Source organism: Stenella coeruleoalba, assembly GCF_951394435.1.
Source record: "Stenella coeruleoalba genome assembly, chromosome: 20".
NCBI classification, from domain to species: Eukaryota; Metazoa; Chordata; class Mammalia; order Artiodactyla; family Delphinidae; genus Stenella; species Stenella coeruleoalba.
The window spans coordinates 46,766,353-46,784,370 of record NC_137166.1 but is presented as its reverse complement, the minus strand read 5'-3'; the positions used below and the strand labels follow the sequence as shown (position 1 = coordinate 46,784,370).

General features: G+C 55.1%; 1 protein-coding gene across 4 annotated transcripts in view; it reads right to left on the bottom strand.

The window, feature by feature from the left end:
- Window positions 1–253: 253 nt before the first annotated feature.
- Window positions 254–18,018, bottom strand: part of SPTBN4 (spectrin beta, non-erythrocytic 4) — a 73,098-nt gene continuing 55,333 nt past the window's right edge. For all 4 annotated transcript variants that reach the window (XM_079908651.1, XM_079908648.1, XM_079908650.1 and 1 more), the window contains 15 exons: window positions 17,755–17,844; window positions 14,670–14,948; window positions 14,447–14,577; window positions 13,363–13,567; window positions 12,583–12,963; window positions 11,053–11,297; window positions 8,175–8,313; window positions 7,997–8,081; window positions 7,442–7,638; window positions 6,227–6,846; window positions 5,075–5,144; window positions 4,127–4,419; window positions 2,788–2,961; window positions 2,600–2,642; window positions 254–1,371 (listed from right to left, as the gene is read on the bottom strand). In XM_079908651.1, the coding sequence (XP_079764777.1) occupies window positions 1,213–1,371; window positions 2,600–2,642; window positions 2,788–2,961; window positions 4,127–4,419; window positions 5,075–5,144; window positions 6,227–6,846; window positions 7,442–7,638; window positions 7,997–8,081; window positions 8,175–8,313; window positions 11,053–11,297; window positions 12,583–12,963; window positions 13,363–13,567; window positions 14,447–14,577; window positions 14,670–14,948; window positions 17,755–17,844 (3,111 nt within the window). In that variant the 3' untranslated portion in view covers window positions 254–1,212. The remainder of the gene's footprint in view (window positions 1,372–2,599; window positions 2,643–2,787; window positions 2,962–4,126; window positions 4,420–5,074; window positions 5,145–6,226; window positions 6,847–7,441; window positions 7,639–7,996; window positions 8,082–8,174; window positions 8,314–11,052; window positions 11,298–12,582; window positions 12,964–13,362; window positions 13,568–14,446; window positions 14,578–14,669; window positions 14,949–17,754; window positions 17,845–18,018) is intronic.

Sequence of the window (18,018 nt, the reverse complement as noted above, 5' to 3'; positions counted from 1 at the left end):
CCGGCGATTGGGTAAAGCGCTCACCCGTCGCAGTTAATTTCTCCGCCTCCTTAAAGGGTCCCGCCTTTCCTGTCCTGGACGGGACGGACCGAACGGCTCCTTTGGGGAAGTTTAGTTACCACGGATAGCAAAACGTTCCTCCATCCCTCTGGGGTTCCCGATTTAGGAATGGCATCTAGGTGATTCGTCGGGGACACGTGTTTAGACCTCGAAATTAGTCCACACCAAGAGGGACATCTAAATGTTCTCCGCAAAACAGTTTCTTCCCCTCGCCCCACCCAGTCCTCCTGGGCGCAGCCCATGAAACGCGAAAAAACCAGCACAGACCGTCAAAGCCAAAGGATTTATTATAGGTACACAGAGTGCGCGCCTGCCACACTCCCCCACACCCCTGGGTCCCAGCGGCTTCTCCAGGTGGCCATGGGGGCTGCCCACAACCCGGTTCCCCCACTCCCCAGGGAAGTGCTCCAGCCAGAAGCATGCAGGGGGAGGGCTTCCCCTCGCCCCTCCCCTCCCGAAGTGGCATTTACAGCTGGAGGGGGGAGGAGAGAGGAAGACAGTTTTGAGCTCTGACGCCCCTCCCATTAAAAGCCTTCGCGGATGCGGGGCGGGGGGAGGAGGAGGTCGACGTTTTGCAAAAATAAACTAAGTCAGGAATTAACCGCATGGCTCTGAGACGGCGGAGTTCGGGGGCTAGGGCCCCTTCACTCCCCCTTCCCAGACAGAGATCAAGGCAGCATTGGAAGTGAGGTAAAGGCGGGGAGGGGGGCGTCCCCTCCCCACCCCCTAGCACCCTGGATGGTCCAGGGGACCTCACCAGCGCCCCCATGCCCATCCCTAGGGCGGGAATTATCGCCCCTACCACCCCAGCTTCTTGGGGCTGGATCTGGGCATTCGGGCAGGGAGCTTGGTTCAACTGGCCCCTTACCCGCCCCCCCAACAAGCTCAGTTATTGCATAAAAATAATGGAGCCCCAGCACCTGGGGTGGAGGTGGCGAGCGGGAAGGGGCCGAGATATGGCTATAGGGGCAGCAATCCCCCCACCACTTCTTGGGGTGCAGGAGAAGTCCCCTCCTTTCCGGTGCCGGTCAGGGCGCGTCCGCAGTGTTGGTGGGACTAGGGCCTCCAGCCCCTGCGGAAGAGAAAGTGTCTTTGTGCCCACAGTGCGGGGAGGAGGGGCGGGGAGGTGAGTCAGGCCCTGCGGGTGGGAAGTCACTTCCGGCGCCCGCTGGCCCTGCGCTCCCCCGCCTCCCGCTTGGGATTGCCCTCGTCTGTGGACGACGTGGTGGGTTGTGTCTGGCCCCAGCGGGCGATCTCGGCGTGTTCCCCCACCGAGGCGGCCACAGCCTCCAGCCAGCCGTTCATCTCCTCCTGGAGAGAGAAACAGGACACAGTCTATATTCGGAAGAGAGAAGACTGATGAATCTAGAATCAGACTGCCCACTCTGAACCTAAGTTTCCTCATCTATTAAATGGATAATAATAACAATAACAGTAATGATGATGATGATGTAAATAGTTACATAGCACTTATTTTGTGCCTAGCTCTGTTCTAAGCACTTTTGTGGATTAATTCACTCAATCCTATGCATTTGGATTATATCTAACTCCCACTATAGAGATAAACAGCAGGAAGCAATAATATCAGCAGACACAAAGCACTGTAATTTTGCAGGCCCTGTAAGTGCTCTCTACCTGTATCAACTTATTTAATTCTCACAATAATCCTATGATGGAAAACTATTTTTATCTCCATTTTAAAGATAAGTAAAAGAGGCATGGAGGGAAGAAAGGCCTACTTCATAGCCTCTTGTGATGATGAATGAGGTAACAAGTGTTACTATTTTCAGCATCTCTTCAAACCACCTCCATGCCTGCTCCTCCTCCCCTGACCTCTCCCCTTAGCCCCAGTCCCAAGGTCCACTCACATTCTTGTCTCTCACCCACCTCCTCCTCCCCTCCCCACAGGCCTGCCCTAATCCAGCCTTGTGGTCTCCCACTTGGGTTCCTGCCCTGGCCACCTCCTGTGCTCCACACCTCCACTCTCACCCTCTCCAATCTACCCTGCACATGGTAACCAAATGGATCTTTCTTATGCATCACTGTAACCCTCCCTTGCTCAAAACTCTGCCATGGCTCCCTAGTGCCCTTAGAATAAACTCCAGCCTCCGAATGACCCATGGTGTCGTTAGAGATCCAGCCTCTGGGAACCTTTCTGAGAACTTTCCTCCTTGAACTCCCTCCTCCAGCACAGTTAACCCTTTGCGATTCTGTACTTCTGGTTCTTTGCACTTGTAGTTCATCTTTTTTTTTTTTTTTTTTTAAGCTAACTCCCTCCCAACTTTCCAGTTTCATCTCAGAGGCCAAGGCAAGGAGGTTGGACGTTGTCCTGGGGCCTCCAGGCCAGCCCCTGATCTTCCACCTCCCCCCAGCTAGATTAGAAACTTCTGGTTTCTCATTGCCCATGGGCTTTCCCAGTTCAGCCCTGGTAACTCTGGCTTGTGCTTCTCCTCTTCACAGCCCCATCACTCTGGGCCAGGAGTCAGCCAGCCAGATGGTTCCTGAGGTCGAATAGGGGAGAGAAAGGAACAGATCTCACCTCATCTTTAGCCTGGAGCAAAAACTCACTGCCGTCCTGGGTTCTGTGGGAGAGGACACAGGATCTAGGGGCTCTGAGGCAGAGGCCCAGCCCACCCATCCACCAACCGTCCTCCAGGGAAGCAGGGTATTGCTGGGAGGGGGAAGGTGGGTCTTGGACCCTCCCTCTTGCCCATTGAGGGGGCTCACTGGAGCTTGAAGACGTGCTTCTTTTTCTTGTAGTCACTAGCCACCTCGCTGGTGGCCTTGTGCAGGCTGAGCAGTGGCTCCCCGCCATGCGTGCCCCCCGATGCTGGGCCCTTGGCGTCCTTGTAGAAGCCCAGCTCCCCCTTGCTGAGCACGCAGTACAGGCTCACCCACGACCTGGGGTGACGACATGGGGCTCAAGGCAGAGTCGCAGCACTCTGCCTGAGTACTCTTCATTAATACCCTTCGTGGGCTGAATATGCTTGGGCCTTCCTCGCCGGGACCTTTGCCCTAGTTGGGCCACACACCTGGAGTGCTCTTCCTTATGGCAGCTGCTGAGCTGAGAGGAGGGTCTAAGTCTCTGGGTACCAAGCCTTTGTCCAGGCTGGCCCCTGCTGGGGTTGGCCTTCCTTATCCCCTCCCACACTGAATTTCCTGAAGGCAACACTTAAGCTGTCTCCTCCACAGGCCTCTGCTTGGGCATGTTCCTCGCCACTCCTCCACCACCCCCACCCCGAATTCCCTGAAGGGAGATCTATTAGTCTATTGGTCTACTGTCTGGAGTGAGGAATTCTTGTCTCCCCATTCAGCGGAAGCCCCAACCGAGGAGGAAGTCTCCCACGATCAAAATACATCCAGGTGCCTCTGTTTATTCCCACCTTGCTCTCAGCACAAGGAGGAAAGACTACCTCCACAGGCAAAACCTCAATCTGTTCTGCCCAACTCCTTCTGCTTGTTCAACCCTTCCCTTATGGGCTCCACCTCTCCCCAGATTCTGCCTCTCAGTTGGACAAAAAAGGGTTGGACAATCCGGAGCTGGACTCCAAGAGTAGACACATCACTGTTAGGCCCCCATCTGGAAACCTATATGAGGTGCCCCCCACCCCTCAGCCCTCAGTTTGGGATCCGCCCCTTATCAGGCCCTTCCTCAATTTGAAATTGAAATAAATGAACCCACCCCACTCACTGGTTGAAGGACCTCTCCAGGCTCCACCTCGCGAGCCTTGAGAACCCTCTAGACGAGACCCCACACCGTTTGCTATTAGCTCTAGTTAACTCTTGGGTTGGTTGCTATGAGATTGGGTAGTAATAACTTTTTCTTCAGGCCCCGCCCCCATCTAAGCTCCACCCACTCACCCATTGGACGCACTAACCTTAAGCCTCGCTCCTCCGGTTCATTGATTGATTCTTTGACGTTAAGGCCCCCTTTTCAGGCCTCGCCTACCCCGCCACGCGTTGGGCGCCCTAAAGTTTAGCCCCACCGCCCTCTTCAGACCCACTTATTCATTCATTCGACCCTGAGCTTGGGACCCGCCTTCCAAAGCCCCGCCCACACGCTCACCGGTTGGACGACTTGCGGTTAGCGTCGAGCTCGCGCTTGCGCAGCAGGAAGCCCTCGTGCTGCACTGTATGAGTGGGCGGTGGCGGAGGCGCGGGGGCGGAGCTGCCCTGGGCCGGGGCGGACCGCGAGCGCCGGCTTCCCCCGCCCTCACCACCCTCTCGGGGCCGCGGCCGCCGTCGCGGCTTGGGCCGGTCCCGCGCCCGCGGCCGGTCCGGCCGAGGTGTCCGCTCGGGCGGCTCAAGCCCGTTGGGCAGGCGGCCGGGGGGAAGCTCGCGAGGCTGAGGCAGCGACGGCTGTGTGAAGGGAGGGGGAAGAGGGGTGCTGTCCATAGTGGGGTGTGGGAGCCATCTGTCTGGGGGAACTCACAGGTCTGGGGGTCCCATCTGTCTGCAGGGCAATCTGTCTTGAAGGCGAGTATGGGAGGATCTCAGGGTTGGAGGCCCAACTCTTAAGGGCTCCCCCGGTCTTGGGAGTGGGTCTGTCAGGACTCCTACGTTTGGAATCCCTCTCTATCTTAGGGGGAAGGGAGTTAGACCTATGGAGGTAGGGAGTGCAGGCAGGTAGATGTCCCAGCATCTTTGTAGGAGGAATCTGGGGCCTCCTGTGTGCGTACGGCTGTCCGTAAGGAAATTTGAGACCCCCATTGGGCTAGAGAAAAAGTCCAGGACAGATGTGGGAAGAGTCTGGAGTCTACTTGTGTGTGTGTGTGTGTGTGTGTGTGTGTGTGTGTGTGTAGGGCGGTAGGAGTCTCTTAGGTCGGTGGCCTCATCTTTCGAAGGGAGAAAATTTCAGATTGTGGGAGGCATCTGGGAGCCCTCTCCATCCCCTGAGAGCCTCTGCAGGGTTCAGATAGGGGGGCAGGGCTAGGCACTGGTGTTTTTGGGATTCTGACTCCGGTGCTGAGGAGAGGGGCCCCCATACCCCCACCCACACCGAGGCTCAACTTACCCCAACAGGGAGCCCTGGGCCTGCCTCCTTCTCCTGCAGCTGCTCCACAATGTCAGCCAGGGTGGCCTTCCTGGAGGTGGGGGGGGGGGGCACAGAAAGACCCAATGGAACTGGGATGGCTTCTCCCAGAGACCAGCCTGGCTGGCCAGAGGAGCCTCAACCTCTTAGCCTGAGATGCCGGGTCCCTGTCCACTTCTGCAGCTGCCTGTCTCAGATGTCTGCCTTACACACCACAGGTGCTCAGCACATGTCTGCCAAATGGAAGATGGAACCTCTCTCCCCTCTTGAGTTTTAAGCAACACAGAGACCAAAATGCAAACTGGTGCCTTCAAGCCTTTGAACATACTGTTGCCTTTTCCCACCCACCCCCTAAGCTTTCAAGCTCCCTGGGCTTCCCCCATCCCAGCCCTGATCATTCTGGGTCACACTCTCTGGTGACAAGTCTGTTTCCCCCACTGGACTGTGAGCCCCATGAAAGCAGGGCTGGAGCTGGTTGGGTCATTGCTCTCCCCAGCACATACTACACACAGAGTGGGCACTCAGCCAATGTTCACGAAATACAAAATTAAAAGGGGTCAGGAAGTCACTGTCACTGAAACGTATTTGACCAAAGGCCTCTTTCTGGGGACACAGCTGGTTGAAGTGATGTGCACAGCACACTCAGGATTCTGAAAGGCCTGGGTTCCAGTCATGCTTCACCCAAGCTGAGTGACTTGCCCTCTGTGAGCCTCAGTTGCTCCATCCATAAAATGGATATGATTACAGCACCCAGTTTATAAGGTTGAGAGAGACTGTGATAAAGGGTCTTAACTCCAATCAGGGAGGCGATGGTTCCACCATTAGCCCAGTGGAGAAACTGAGATGCAGAGAGGATAAAATCCCTGCCCAGGGTCATCCAGGGGATTTGATGCAGGGGTCAGAAACTCAGTAGCAGAGAACCTGCACCTGGAGGAAGCCACTGCCACTGTGGGATAGTGGGAATGACTCCCAACCTCTTCCAGCCTCAGTTTACATCTCTGCAGAACGGATGCCACAAATGTATCTCCCTCCCTAGGCAGTTCTGAGCCCGGAAGCCCTCTCCGCTGGGCCTGTGCGGCTCCAGGAGCTCTCCGTGTTCCCCTTCCTCCACTCCCTGGGCACATGGGGCCTCACCCCTTGGCCAGGTCTCCTCTGGTGGGCATCTCCTGTTCGCTGGACTCCTGCCGCTCCAACCGCCGCTCCCGCCGCTCGCGCCGCCTCTCCATCTGCTCGTAGCGGCCCAGGGTAAGGCTGTGTGCCACCTCATGTTCCGTTGACTCCGGCCGCTCTGGCCGCCGCCTCCGCGCAGCCTCCTCAGATTGCTCGGCCGATTCCTGCCGCTCCTGCCGCCGCCTCCTGGGCAGCTCCTCCGCGCGATCAGCGGACTCCTGGCGCTCTGGCCGCGGCCGGACCTGCTCCGCTGCCGCGGGGGCCCCAGGGGTCTCCGCGGCGTCCTCTGGTGCAGCCGGCAGGGCCGTGGGCTCCACCCTCGCCGGGACCTCCGGCAGCCGGTCGATGCGCGGCTGGAGGCGCTCCGGCTTGAGCTCCTGGCGCACGTACCCCACCCGGGTCCGCACCTCGGCCGAGAGCGTGTCCGAGGCCCGGCGGGCCAGGGGCTCCAAGCCCCTCTCATAGCCCCCTGGTCGCAGCAGGGGCGCAGCCTTGGCCGCCAGTTCCGTAGGGTCTCCAAAGAACTTGCGCCCCAGTAGTGGGGTGGGTGGCTGCTTGCTCTGTTCTGCCTTGAGTTTCTCGATCTGGGGACAGAGGGGCCAGGCTCAGGCGGAAAGGCGGGGTGGGGGCGGGGCCTAGGAAGGTGGCTCTGGGTCGTCTGCCTCACCATCTAGTTTATTAGTTATTAGTGAAAAAGCAAGGTTGTCCAGGCCTGTCTCTGCCAGGAGCTTAATTCCTATCTTCTGCAAACACCTAGGGTTCTTTTAAGAATTGGCTAAATCATCACTTTCTCTAGGTGCCTTTCTGCCCCCCCCATTGCCTCCTTCCTTCCAGACCTTAAGACTTTTAATTACAATGGTCTCTTCTCATTTTTCAAGTCTCAGATCAGACTCCCCCAGGCCAAGACAAGTGTTTCTGGGCTCTCATGTCCCCCTGTGCTTCCCCCATCCTAGCCCTGGACTGTCATTGGTGACAGGTGACAGGTCTGTCCCCTACCCCCTTCAACCCTCTCCCCCCACCCCCGTCCCCCCCCCCCCCCCCCCCCCCGGGACTGGGAGCCCAATGAGGGTGTGTCCCGGCTCTCATTCAACACAGCGCTGAGCCCCTGTGTTTGTCTCATACAGAGAGATGGGTGTGGAGCCGTGGGAGCGGCGCTGGGGCAGGAAATGGGGTGCTGACCGTGGTCAGGCGCCGTAGAGAGCTGAACCTTTCTTCCCAGGCCGCAGCCGCTTTGCGGAAGGCCTCGTGTCGCCGGATAAGCTGCTCCACCTCGTCCACGCTGCTCCCCAGCTCCCGGCTCTGCAGGAGCGGCTCCTGGGCCGTCAGCCAGGCATCAGCCACCACTGCCTCCTGGGCAAACTGGTGCACTTCCAGCACTGAGGAGAGACATTTGGGGTAAGGGTGCTGGGGGCACCTGTGGGCCCTTCACAGGGGCACTGGCTATTTTTTCTGGCCTTCCACACCCCCTCTGGTTTCCCAGCCCTGACCGCTCTGGGCTCTGCAGGAAGGAGAGAGGCGGGGGCTATTTCTGAGGGCACCAGCTTCTCCCCTAGGTGTCTGCCATCAGGGAGTCAATGATAGGGCAGCCCCCTTGTCCACCCTCCCAGGCCTTCATGTTTGCTGCTGAGGACCCATGGGGTGTGCAAAGTATGACTGTCACCCTCTGGGCTTTTCCTGACACGCCGGGGCATATCCCTGTGCCCTTGAGCCACGTGTGTCTGGGGCCCCACTCACTCTGCTGCAGCCACTCCCAATGGCGGTCCCACTTGTCCGACACCTCCTCCTTCCTGGTTCCCAGCTTGTCCAGCTGTGCCTGGATCTGGGAGTGGCGGGCGGGTAGGGAGAGGCGTCAGGGGTGGCTCCCACCCCGATGGGCATAGATGGCAGAGGGAGACCCCTGCTCCCCTCCCACCTCATCAGCCACGGCACTCTTGTTGAGCAGCAGAGAGCGCCCCAGCTCCTGGCAGGCTGTCAGCTCGGGCACCCGTGCCTCCAGCTCAGTCTTCAGGCCCTGGTGGTAGTTCATGAGCACCTCCACCGATGACACGTCCCTACGGTGGGTGGTGGGTAGGAATCTGAGCCATGGGCCGCCTCCCTCGACCTCCCCCACCCCTCCACGTACGCAGCTCCTGATAAGCCCAAATCCCTGAGCTGGGATTCCACACCACCTCGGGACACCCCCCTCCCATGATCAAGTTCTCAAGGGCCAATCTTCTTCACTGATTCAATGATTCCAACTTTCCCAGAGGGCTAAAATGTCCCACTTTGGTGATTCTAACCTAGAATTTCAAGATCCAATTTTTCTAATTTTCTAAAGCTATACTTCTGAAGCTTCCACTAACCAATGATTCTAACCTAAGGCTGTGCTGTCCCATATGGTAACCACTAGACATGTGTGGCAGGTGAGCACTTGAAGTGTGGCTGGTCTGACTTGAGATGTGTTCAAGTGTAAAGCAGACACCATATTTTGAAGATTTAGTATAAAGAAGAAGGTAAAATGATCTCAATAATTTTAATATTGACTACATGTTGAAGTAACAATATTTGGGGTATAATGGGTTAAATAAAATGAATTACTAAAATTAATTTTCACTTGCTTCTCTTTACTTTTTCTAATGTGGTTACAAGAAAATCTTTTTTTTTTTTTGCGGTACACAGGCCTCCCACTGCTGCGGCCTCTCCCGTTGCGGAGCACAGGCTCTAGACGCGCAGGCCCAGGGGCCATGGCTCACGGGCCCAGCTGCTCCGCAGCACGTGGGATCCTCGCGGACCGGGGCACGAACCCATTGTCACCCGCATCGGCAGGCGGACTCTCAACCACTGCGCCACCAGGGAAGCCCAAGAAAATCTTAAGTTATATATGTGGCTCACATCTGTGGCCTGCATTGTATAACTATTGGACAGTGCCGTTCTAAGCTGTTATACGGTCAAAGCAAATTCCAAATTTCTGAAGGTTCTGTCAGTCAACAAGTGTAGCTTTATAAGTCTTAATATGTCCAGGGACTTCTCTGGTGGTCCAGTGGTTAGGACTCCACGCTTTCACTGCTGAGGGCCTGGGTTCGATCCCTGGTTAGGGAACTAGGATCCCACAAGCCACACGGTGCAGGGGAAAAAAAAAAAAAGACTTAATATGTCCAAATTTATTTCTGATGGTCCCACATTGTAATGATTCCTACCTAAGACTTAGTATGCCTAGAACAATCTCCCTGATTCTCCCCTATCTCCCAAATGTACCCTCCCCGAAACTGTCTACCTCAGTAAATTCACCCATCATTCATCCGTGACTCTTCTTTTTCCCTCAGCCCCTTAAGCTAATCCATCAGTCAAGACTGGACATTTATAACTTGAAAACATACTCTGTGAAATGATATGAAATCTGAGATTTGTTTTAAAATAACTCCGTCAAGGGTGGAGGGGACGTGGGGGAGTGTATAGATGAAGATGGGCCAGGTGTTCACTGTACACACGTGGGTTCCCTATGTGTTACTGCTACATCTGTGTAGAGTTGAAATTTTCCATAATGAAAAGATGTTTTTCAATTCCTAAAATCAATCATGCTGCCTCATTTCTTCAACGGCCACACTGGGCCAAGCCAACATCACCTCTCACTTGGGTGATGGCGGCAGCCTCCTGACTGGCCTACCTGCTTCCACCCTGGCTCTCCATCATCTACTTGTCACAGGTACCTGGAGTGATCTTTCTCAAATGTGTATCATATCACATCACTCCCCTGCCCTAAGTTCTCCCATGGCTCCCATCTCACTCCAAGCAAAGGGAAACTCCTCACCATGCCCTATGGCCCCTCTGACGTCATTTCCTACCATTCCCCACTCTCCCCCCTCACTCCATCCAGCCACAAGGACCACCTAGCCTTTGCTGAAACATGTTTAACGACAGCCTACCTCAGGGCCTTTGCACTTGCTGATCCCTCCACCTGGAAGACCCTTCCCCCCAGAACTTTACCCAACTCACGATCACTTCACTCAGGTCCCCTTACCTTGCTCTATTTTTCTTTTATTACTCTCTGAAATAACATCACGTGTTTGTTTATTTACTTATCTGTTGCCTGCTTCCTCCCTCAGAATGTAAGCTGCATCAGGGCAGGGGCTGGACCTTGCTCACCATCTGGCGTACAGTAGGCATCAATAAATATTTGCTGAGTAAACGAACGCAGGCTCAAGGGCCTACAGTTCACAAAAACAATGTTATGTATCCACCACTCTCCAGGCCCTTGTTTTCCTGGACGCACTGCTGGGCTAACATTTCCCAGCCTCCCTGGCAGATAGGTTGGGACCACTGAGCCAACAGAACATGAGTGCAGGTTTAATCCCTGAAAGCTCCCACGGTATCCTCTCACTTTCTTTTTCTCATCTGTAGCTGGATGCAGAAGGTCCAGCAAATCACCCCAGGGCTGATGATGGAAGAACACTGGCTCCCAATCACCGTGGGACAGGCTTCTGCTGGATACTTATATCGAACTGTTATGTGAGCAATAAATCAGTGCCTACTAGGTTAAGCCTCCAGTACACCTCCCTGTCCCTATCTTGAGTCAGCCCATTCCATGCTGCGACCCCTCCACAAAGGCAGGAGGATGCACTGTGCTCTGAGCCCCAATGCCAGGCCTGACAAGGGGTCTTAAAACACAAGAAGCATGTGGAACAGTGCATGGTAGGCAGAGGTGCTACACAGGTATTGGCTATTGTGATTTCTTTTATGGGAAGGGGACTGCTGATGGGCTGGGGGTTGCTGCCCAAAGGCAGGTAAGAAGCCCAAGGTGGGATGAGGGGCACCTGGGCTTGTCAGCTGCCCCAATCTGGCCGGCGATGCCATCCATCCAGGAGAGCAGGTCACGGGCCTGGCTGTGGAATCGCAGGGCGTCAGCCGTGGAGCTCACGTGCAGGCGGGCATCCTCGCAGGCTGCCAGCAGCTCCTTCCAGCCCAGCAGCACCTCCTGCTCCCGGCTGGCGATGGCCTCCGCGTACTCGCCCGCGTACACCGTCCGCAGCTGGGCTGCCCCCTCCTGGAGCTGCCGTACCTGAGGGGCATGCCACGTCGAGCACCAGCCCTCCACGGGGTCCAGGCTCCACCCTCTCTTTCCCCCATCTGCTGGCTGGATGCAGAGCCTAAAGAAGTAAGGAGCCTGCACCCTTGAGATTCCAACTGGGTTTCATTCCTATCCGCTGCCTGATTTCTTTTTGACTTTCCCACTTTCTGACTTCTTTTAAACCCACTACCGTATTTCTCTCATGTCTGCTGCCTGATGTTTCTTTGACTTACCTGCATTCTGACTTCTTTTACACCTACCATCAGGTTTCTTTCAGTCTACTGTCTGATTTCTTTTAGTCTGAGAGCTCTATTTCTATTGGGTCTGCCACCTCATTTTTTCAGGCCCACCTCTATCTTGTTTCTTTCAGGAAACCCTTCCTCCACCCTGACATCTATTAGACATGCTGTCCAATATTTTCCACTCCATTTTTTTCAGACCCACTCCCTACTACCCAATTTCCTTCAGAATCGCTATCCAATTACTATCAGGTCTCCTGCCCACTTTCCGTTGGTTCTGCTGTGTGTGTTAGACCCACTGCTCACTCTCCACGAGCTCAACCACCTGATTTCTTTTGGCGGGACCACCATACTTGTATCAGACCCACCATGTAATCACTATCAGTCTCTCTGCCTGATTTCTAACAGTCATCTGTACGATGCACATACAATAATTGTCCAATTTCTACCTTCCATTAGACTTGCAACCCAATTTCCTTCGGTTCTACTGCTTGAGTCCTATTAGGCCCACAGCTTCATTTCCATGTGATGTCTCAGATCCACCTCCTAATTCCTATCAGACCCACTGCCTGATTCCTATTAGCTCTGATTTCCATTCATTAAATCCAAACCCACCAATTTCTTCGAGGAAAATCATGTGATTTCTGTCAGAGACCTGCTGCCTAATTTCTATCTGCCCCACAGCCAAATTTCTCTCAATGCCCTCGCAATTCCTTTTAGACTCTCCATCTGGATTTGGGTAACAGTTTCTAGGAGAACCCCTGCCCAATCTCCACTGGAAACACCGTCTAATTTCTATCAGGCACGCTATACCACTTTTCTTCCGTCACTGTCTGAGTCTACGCAGCATGCCATCAGTCCGTTTTCCACCTGCCGCATCGTGTGATTTCTCCCTGTTCCGTGGTCTGTTTTCTATCTATCTCACCACTAATTTCAATGTGGTCCACAGCCCGATTTTTGCCTGCTCTGCTGCCCCCATCCCTTGGTCACACTGTCCAGGCCCTCCCACCTGTCCCTCCTGGCCGCCAGCTCCCCACCTGGGACACGAGGAGCTGCAGGTCATGTTCAAAGGCGCGCAGGGTCCGCTGCATGGAGCCGGCGCTGGGCCTCGGCTCAGGCGGGGTGGTCAGGCGAGGCAGTCGCCTCCGCTTCTCCTCGATCTGTCCTTGAAGCTCTCGGGCATCGCTGAAGAACTTGTGCAGCTCCCGAGAGGCGGCCAGCAGCTGGGCCCGTGTGCCCATTAGCTCCAGAAGCTCGGCCCAGGCCTCGTTCAGCCCGTCCTTCCACTCAGCCATGGTGGCCGCCGCCGTGTGGCCGCCCTCGATCAGCTCGTCCACCATCTGGTTCACCGCCGCCAGCCGCTCCCGCCCTGCCGTGCCGGTCTCACTGGCGAACTCCGAGAATTTCTCCTGCAGCACCTGCCACCGGGAAATGGGGGCCCCAGCGTGGGCAAAGGTGCCGTACACGCCGGCCCCCTCCAGCCCACCATCTTGTGGCAGGTGAGAACAGTAACAACACTCATGAAGACAATCAAAAAATATCCAACACTTACTGAGCGCTCATTCTGTAGCGATAATAGTAACAACAAGAATAAAAATAAGACGACGAGAATAATAACTAACGCTGTGTTAGGCCCTGTGTGTGCTCGGCACTGTCCTAAGGGCTTTACGTTATATTAATCCATCTGTGTCTCAACAGAGCCATGCGGTGGCGCTATTACAATTCTCCTATGATGGATGGGGAAACTGAGGCCCAGAGAACCTTAGTAGCAGACATCAGCGGCCACTGGATCATTGCTCCTTCCTAATGCTGCTCACCGTGACGTGCTCAAAGTCCTGGCCGAGCTCAGGTGAGCCAGCTACCACCTCCTTCTCTGCGATCCAGTGCTCGAGCTCGTCCACCTGGCGGCTGAGCTGGTACAGCCAGTACTGCTGCTCCAGGCCCACCCGGCGCTCCTCGCCCAGCTCCTTGAGTGCCACGTACAGGCGGTCCACCTGAGACTGCCGCCGGCTGATCTGCTCGCTGCTGGGGGACAGGGAGGGGCAGGGATGGAGCCCCCTGAGACTTCCAGGACAGAGCTCTGACCCCCTGCCACCCCCCGCCCCAGCTCAGGGCAGAGCTGTGCAACCCTGCAGGCAGGCCACCCTTCAGGCAAGGTTGAGTCCCGTCAGACTCCTTCACGCGGGACTCTGTTCTGCAAGCCTTGGATGCAGCCAACCCAGCACTTGCATCTCAGCGCTCAGGGAAAACTCTGCTTTCCTAAGCTTGATAAGCTCATCACCCCCTCCCTCCACCCCCTCCCAGCCTTCCAGTCCGTGGTCCCACACTTGGCCCCTCCAGCGACCTGAGTGGGACTCCAGACCCCCTACTTGGGTCCCCAGACAACCCACCTCACCTCCAGTCCCAGTCTCCAGGCTCAGGCGGACAGAGGTCTAGCTCTGTGCCTCTGTCTCAGATCTCACCCCTCGGCCCAGCCTCCTAGATGTGGGCCCTGCACTTAAACTCAGGGAGGCCATATGACCCGCTGTCCAAGAGGTCTCAGGCCATGCCCAATCCCAGTGCTCCAGGCTTTTTTGTCCTAGGGAGAGGACCCTTCTCTGTCCTGAGCTCTTACTTCTCCCCTCAGACCTAGACATCACCCCCCTCCCCTACACTCAAATCCTAGTGCTCACGGCCCCACCCCCTCAAACATCCCTGCGCAGCGCTCCTCTCTTCCCGGCCCCCAGCCACTTGCCAAAATCCGAAAGCACCAGCCCGGGGCAGTGAGGGACCCCACCCCCACCCCAATGTCCAATCCTGGTCTTGCCCCAATTTCCAACAGCGAAGCTCCAGATCCTGCTGGATCATTCCCTAAGAAGCGGCCCCGCGCCCCTGCGTGGCCCCGATCCCCCGCCCGCCCACCTGTCCGGGTGCCCCATCTCCAGCAGCGCCCGGCACTGGCGCGACAGCTGCGCGATGCTTTCCTCGTAGTTCTCCACGCCCTGCTCCAGCTGCAGGTGCTTCTTGAGCAGCTGCAGGGTACTCTGTTCGTCCTGGGGGCACACGGCGCCCGCGATGAGGAGGCAGGGGCCGGCCCCGGGCTCCAGCGCCCCCAGGCCCCCCCGCACCCCCAGCCCGGGCGCACCTTGCCCTTGTCCTCACTCATCATGAGCAGCTCCTGCTCGCCCAGCCACGCCTCCACCTCGGCCACGTCGAAGTAATACTGCTCCACTTGGAAGGCGGCGTCCAGCACCTGCTGCCGCCGCTCGGCCGCCTCCCGCAGTCCGGCCCAGGCGCTCTGCAGCTGCTCTTGGCCGCGGCGCACGGCCTCAGCTTCGGGGCTGCGCAGCGACGCCAGGGCGCCCGCGCGCTCCAGCACCTCCTCCAGGCGCGTCCCGTGCGCCTGGATCTCCCGCCGCAGGCCCTGGGGGTGGGAGTGGAGAGGAGCGTTCAGAGGGCACCTCCACGACTGGCGCCGCCCAGGAGAGGAGAACAAACAGCCGCAGATGGCCCACCACGTGCCGGGTACCACTTAAGCATTTTGCGGTTCCTCGCTCACTCATCCCCCCCCACCCCCACGTTGCAGGTGGGAAAACAGGCACGGAGAGGTGAAGTATGTTGCCAGAGAACAAGCAGCTAGTAAGGGGGTGACAGGATTTGAACACAGGAGGCTGGGTCCAGAGACTCTGCTCTCAAACAAGATGACCGGTGATTGCAAGATTACCCCCTTAATGGCTGCAACACAGACCTAAACACAGGTATCATTTACACGCGTATCATTTACATACAGTGAAGTGCACCAATCTTAGGGGTGCAGCTCGACACATTTTTACACATTATACACCTGTGTACCCAGATCAGGATACAGAATTCTTCTGTCACCCCCAGAAGGTTCTCTCCACCAGCTCTGTAATTGCTGAGTACTTTAGTTAACCTCTTCTATGCCTCGGTTCCCCAACTGGTAAATGGAGTTAATAATAATAGCCAACACCAAGCGCCTGCCAGACACTTTGCTAAGTAAGGGCTTTGCATAATGTAGCCACTCTTTTTTTTTTTTCCTGCCACACCTCATGGCATGGAGCGAACCTGTGCCTCCGCAGTGGAAGCGCAGAGCCCTAATCACTGCACTGCCAGGGAATTCCCTGCAGCCACTCATTTACTCCTCACTCCAACGCCAGGAGCCAGACATCGTTCTCATTCTCATTTCACAGATGAGGAAACTGAGGCACAGGGAGGTTGAGGAACTTGCTGAAGGCACATGGCTAGTGGTGGCCCCCTAATATCTACCTTGTGGGGTTGCTGTCCTGTGGAGCACTTAGAACCGTGTCCAGCAGGCAGTAGGTGCTCAATCAACACCAGCGGCTAGTATGTGTTTAACAGCCCCTGGGTAGCCAACACTCTCTCACACACACAGCTGAGCTCCCCCAATTATAAGCATTAAGTGCCCTTGATCAGTTTCCTCAACTGTGAAAACGATGGGCCAATTTTGTTTGTTCCCAACACTGTTGACAGCCAGGAGTATTTTCATCAAGATAGAAAAACAAAACTCAAAGCAAAACTTCAGCCTCTTAAAGAATTCCACCAAGTGCAGCATAATCACGAATCTTTCCAAAATAATTTCTGTACTCACCTTCCCACCATCCTTCAATGCCCTATTCTCCCAACTTAGATTTTTTTAAAAATAAAAGGTGGGGCTTCCCTGGTGGCACAGTGTTTGAGAGTCCGCCTGCTGATGCAGGGGGCGCAGGTTCGTGCCCCGGTCCGGGAGGATCCCACATGCCGCGGAGCGGCTGGCCCCGTGAGCCATGGCCGCTGAGCCTGCGCGTCCGGAGCCTGTGCATCCGGAGCCTGTGCTCCGCAACGGGAGAGGCCACAACAGTGAGAGGCCCGCATACCGCAAAAAAAAAAATAAATAAATAAAATAAAATAAAATAAAATAAAAGGTGGTAATGACAATACCTACCTCACAGGGTTATTGTGGAGATTAAATTAAGTAACTGATATAACCCCCTAGGACAGTATGTGGCACACAGTAAGTCTTTAATCGATGTATTATTATTATTGTTATCATTATTATTATTATTTTTTGGCCATGCCGCGTGGTATTCGGGATATTAGTTCCCCTGACCAGGGATCGAACCTGTGCGTGTCCCTACAGTGGAAGCGTAGAGTCTTTTTTTGGGGGGGGATGGGAGTTTCTTTTTTTTTTTAACATCTTTATTGGAGTATAATTGCTTTACAATGGTGTGTTAGTTTCTGCTGTATAACGAAGTGAATCAGCTATATGTATACATATATTCCCATATCCCCTCCCTCTTGAAGCGTAGAGTCTTAACCACTGGACCATCAGGGAGGTCCCATCACTGTATTATTATTACTCCTCTTATATATGTCTTACTTTGGGCTTTGGTGAGAGAGTGGCTTTGATCAAAGTGTTCCTCTGCAATTGGGTTCCTCTGCAAAAGGGTTCCCTAAGCAACTGGAGACCCACGGCTCTAGACCAAGTCTCTACTTATTTAGATGTGGAAATTGAGTCTCAGGGAAGTAAATAAAGGTCCAGAGATTTTTAGCGGCTCAGAAGCCCCCCACTGTGCTCGGTGTAGGTGTCAGCCCTCCGATCATCTCTGTCCTCTCTCCCTATAGGTGTCTGCGGTTCTTGTTGGTTTGTTGTTTTCTTTTTCGTGGCCCAGTAGCCAGTGTCCTTACTTCTAGTCACAGGACCCTAATTTTCATGTGGGGAATCCCCTTGTCTCCATCTCAGCCCAGATAAAGTTAAGGCTGACCCCACCTACAGGTTCCAAGGGCGAGCCCTTAGTCCAGACCAGGCCATTCAGAGCTGTCTAAATCCCTGACCACCATGATTAGTTCAGTGTGGACATGTGATTCAAGTTGAGCCCAAAAGAGTTATTCCTGGGACTACTGCTGAAATTACTGAGAGAGAAAAATTCTCTTCAGTTTTACTGGTGGGATATAAACTTGAATCTGTTGGAGTTCTTTTACCAGCAGGAGAGGAGAGCTGGCCTGAGAACAAAGCTAACAGGAAAAAAAAAAATGGAAATGAGAGATTCATGACGTCTTGGAAGCACCTGATGCATCTATCTGCGGTCCGCGGTCTCCGCCGTTACAAGAGCCTATAAATTCCCCTCTTTGGCTTTAACCACCTTGAGCTGTTTTCTATCATTTGTATCCAAATGTGTCCTAACCCACTCCCTTGACGTGGCTCTGCTCACCTGGTTCTTTTTGATGTACTGCTGGACGGCCTGCAAACCACTGCCTCGCTCTGTCTGCATGGCCAGTGGCAGCCGCTCCTGGACCCATGCCTGGAGAGGAAATCAGGGATAAGGTCAAGGGAAGGACACAGGGAGCAGGGCAAGGACCCCTCCCTCCCAGCTAAACTGTAAGCATCCAGACCTCCCCGGCATCCAAGGCCCTTCCTCGCCTAAAAGTCTGGTCATGTCTTCAGCCTCCTCTCTGGACATGTTCTGCCTTGCTCT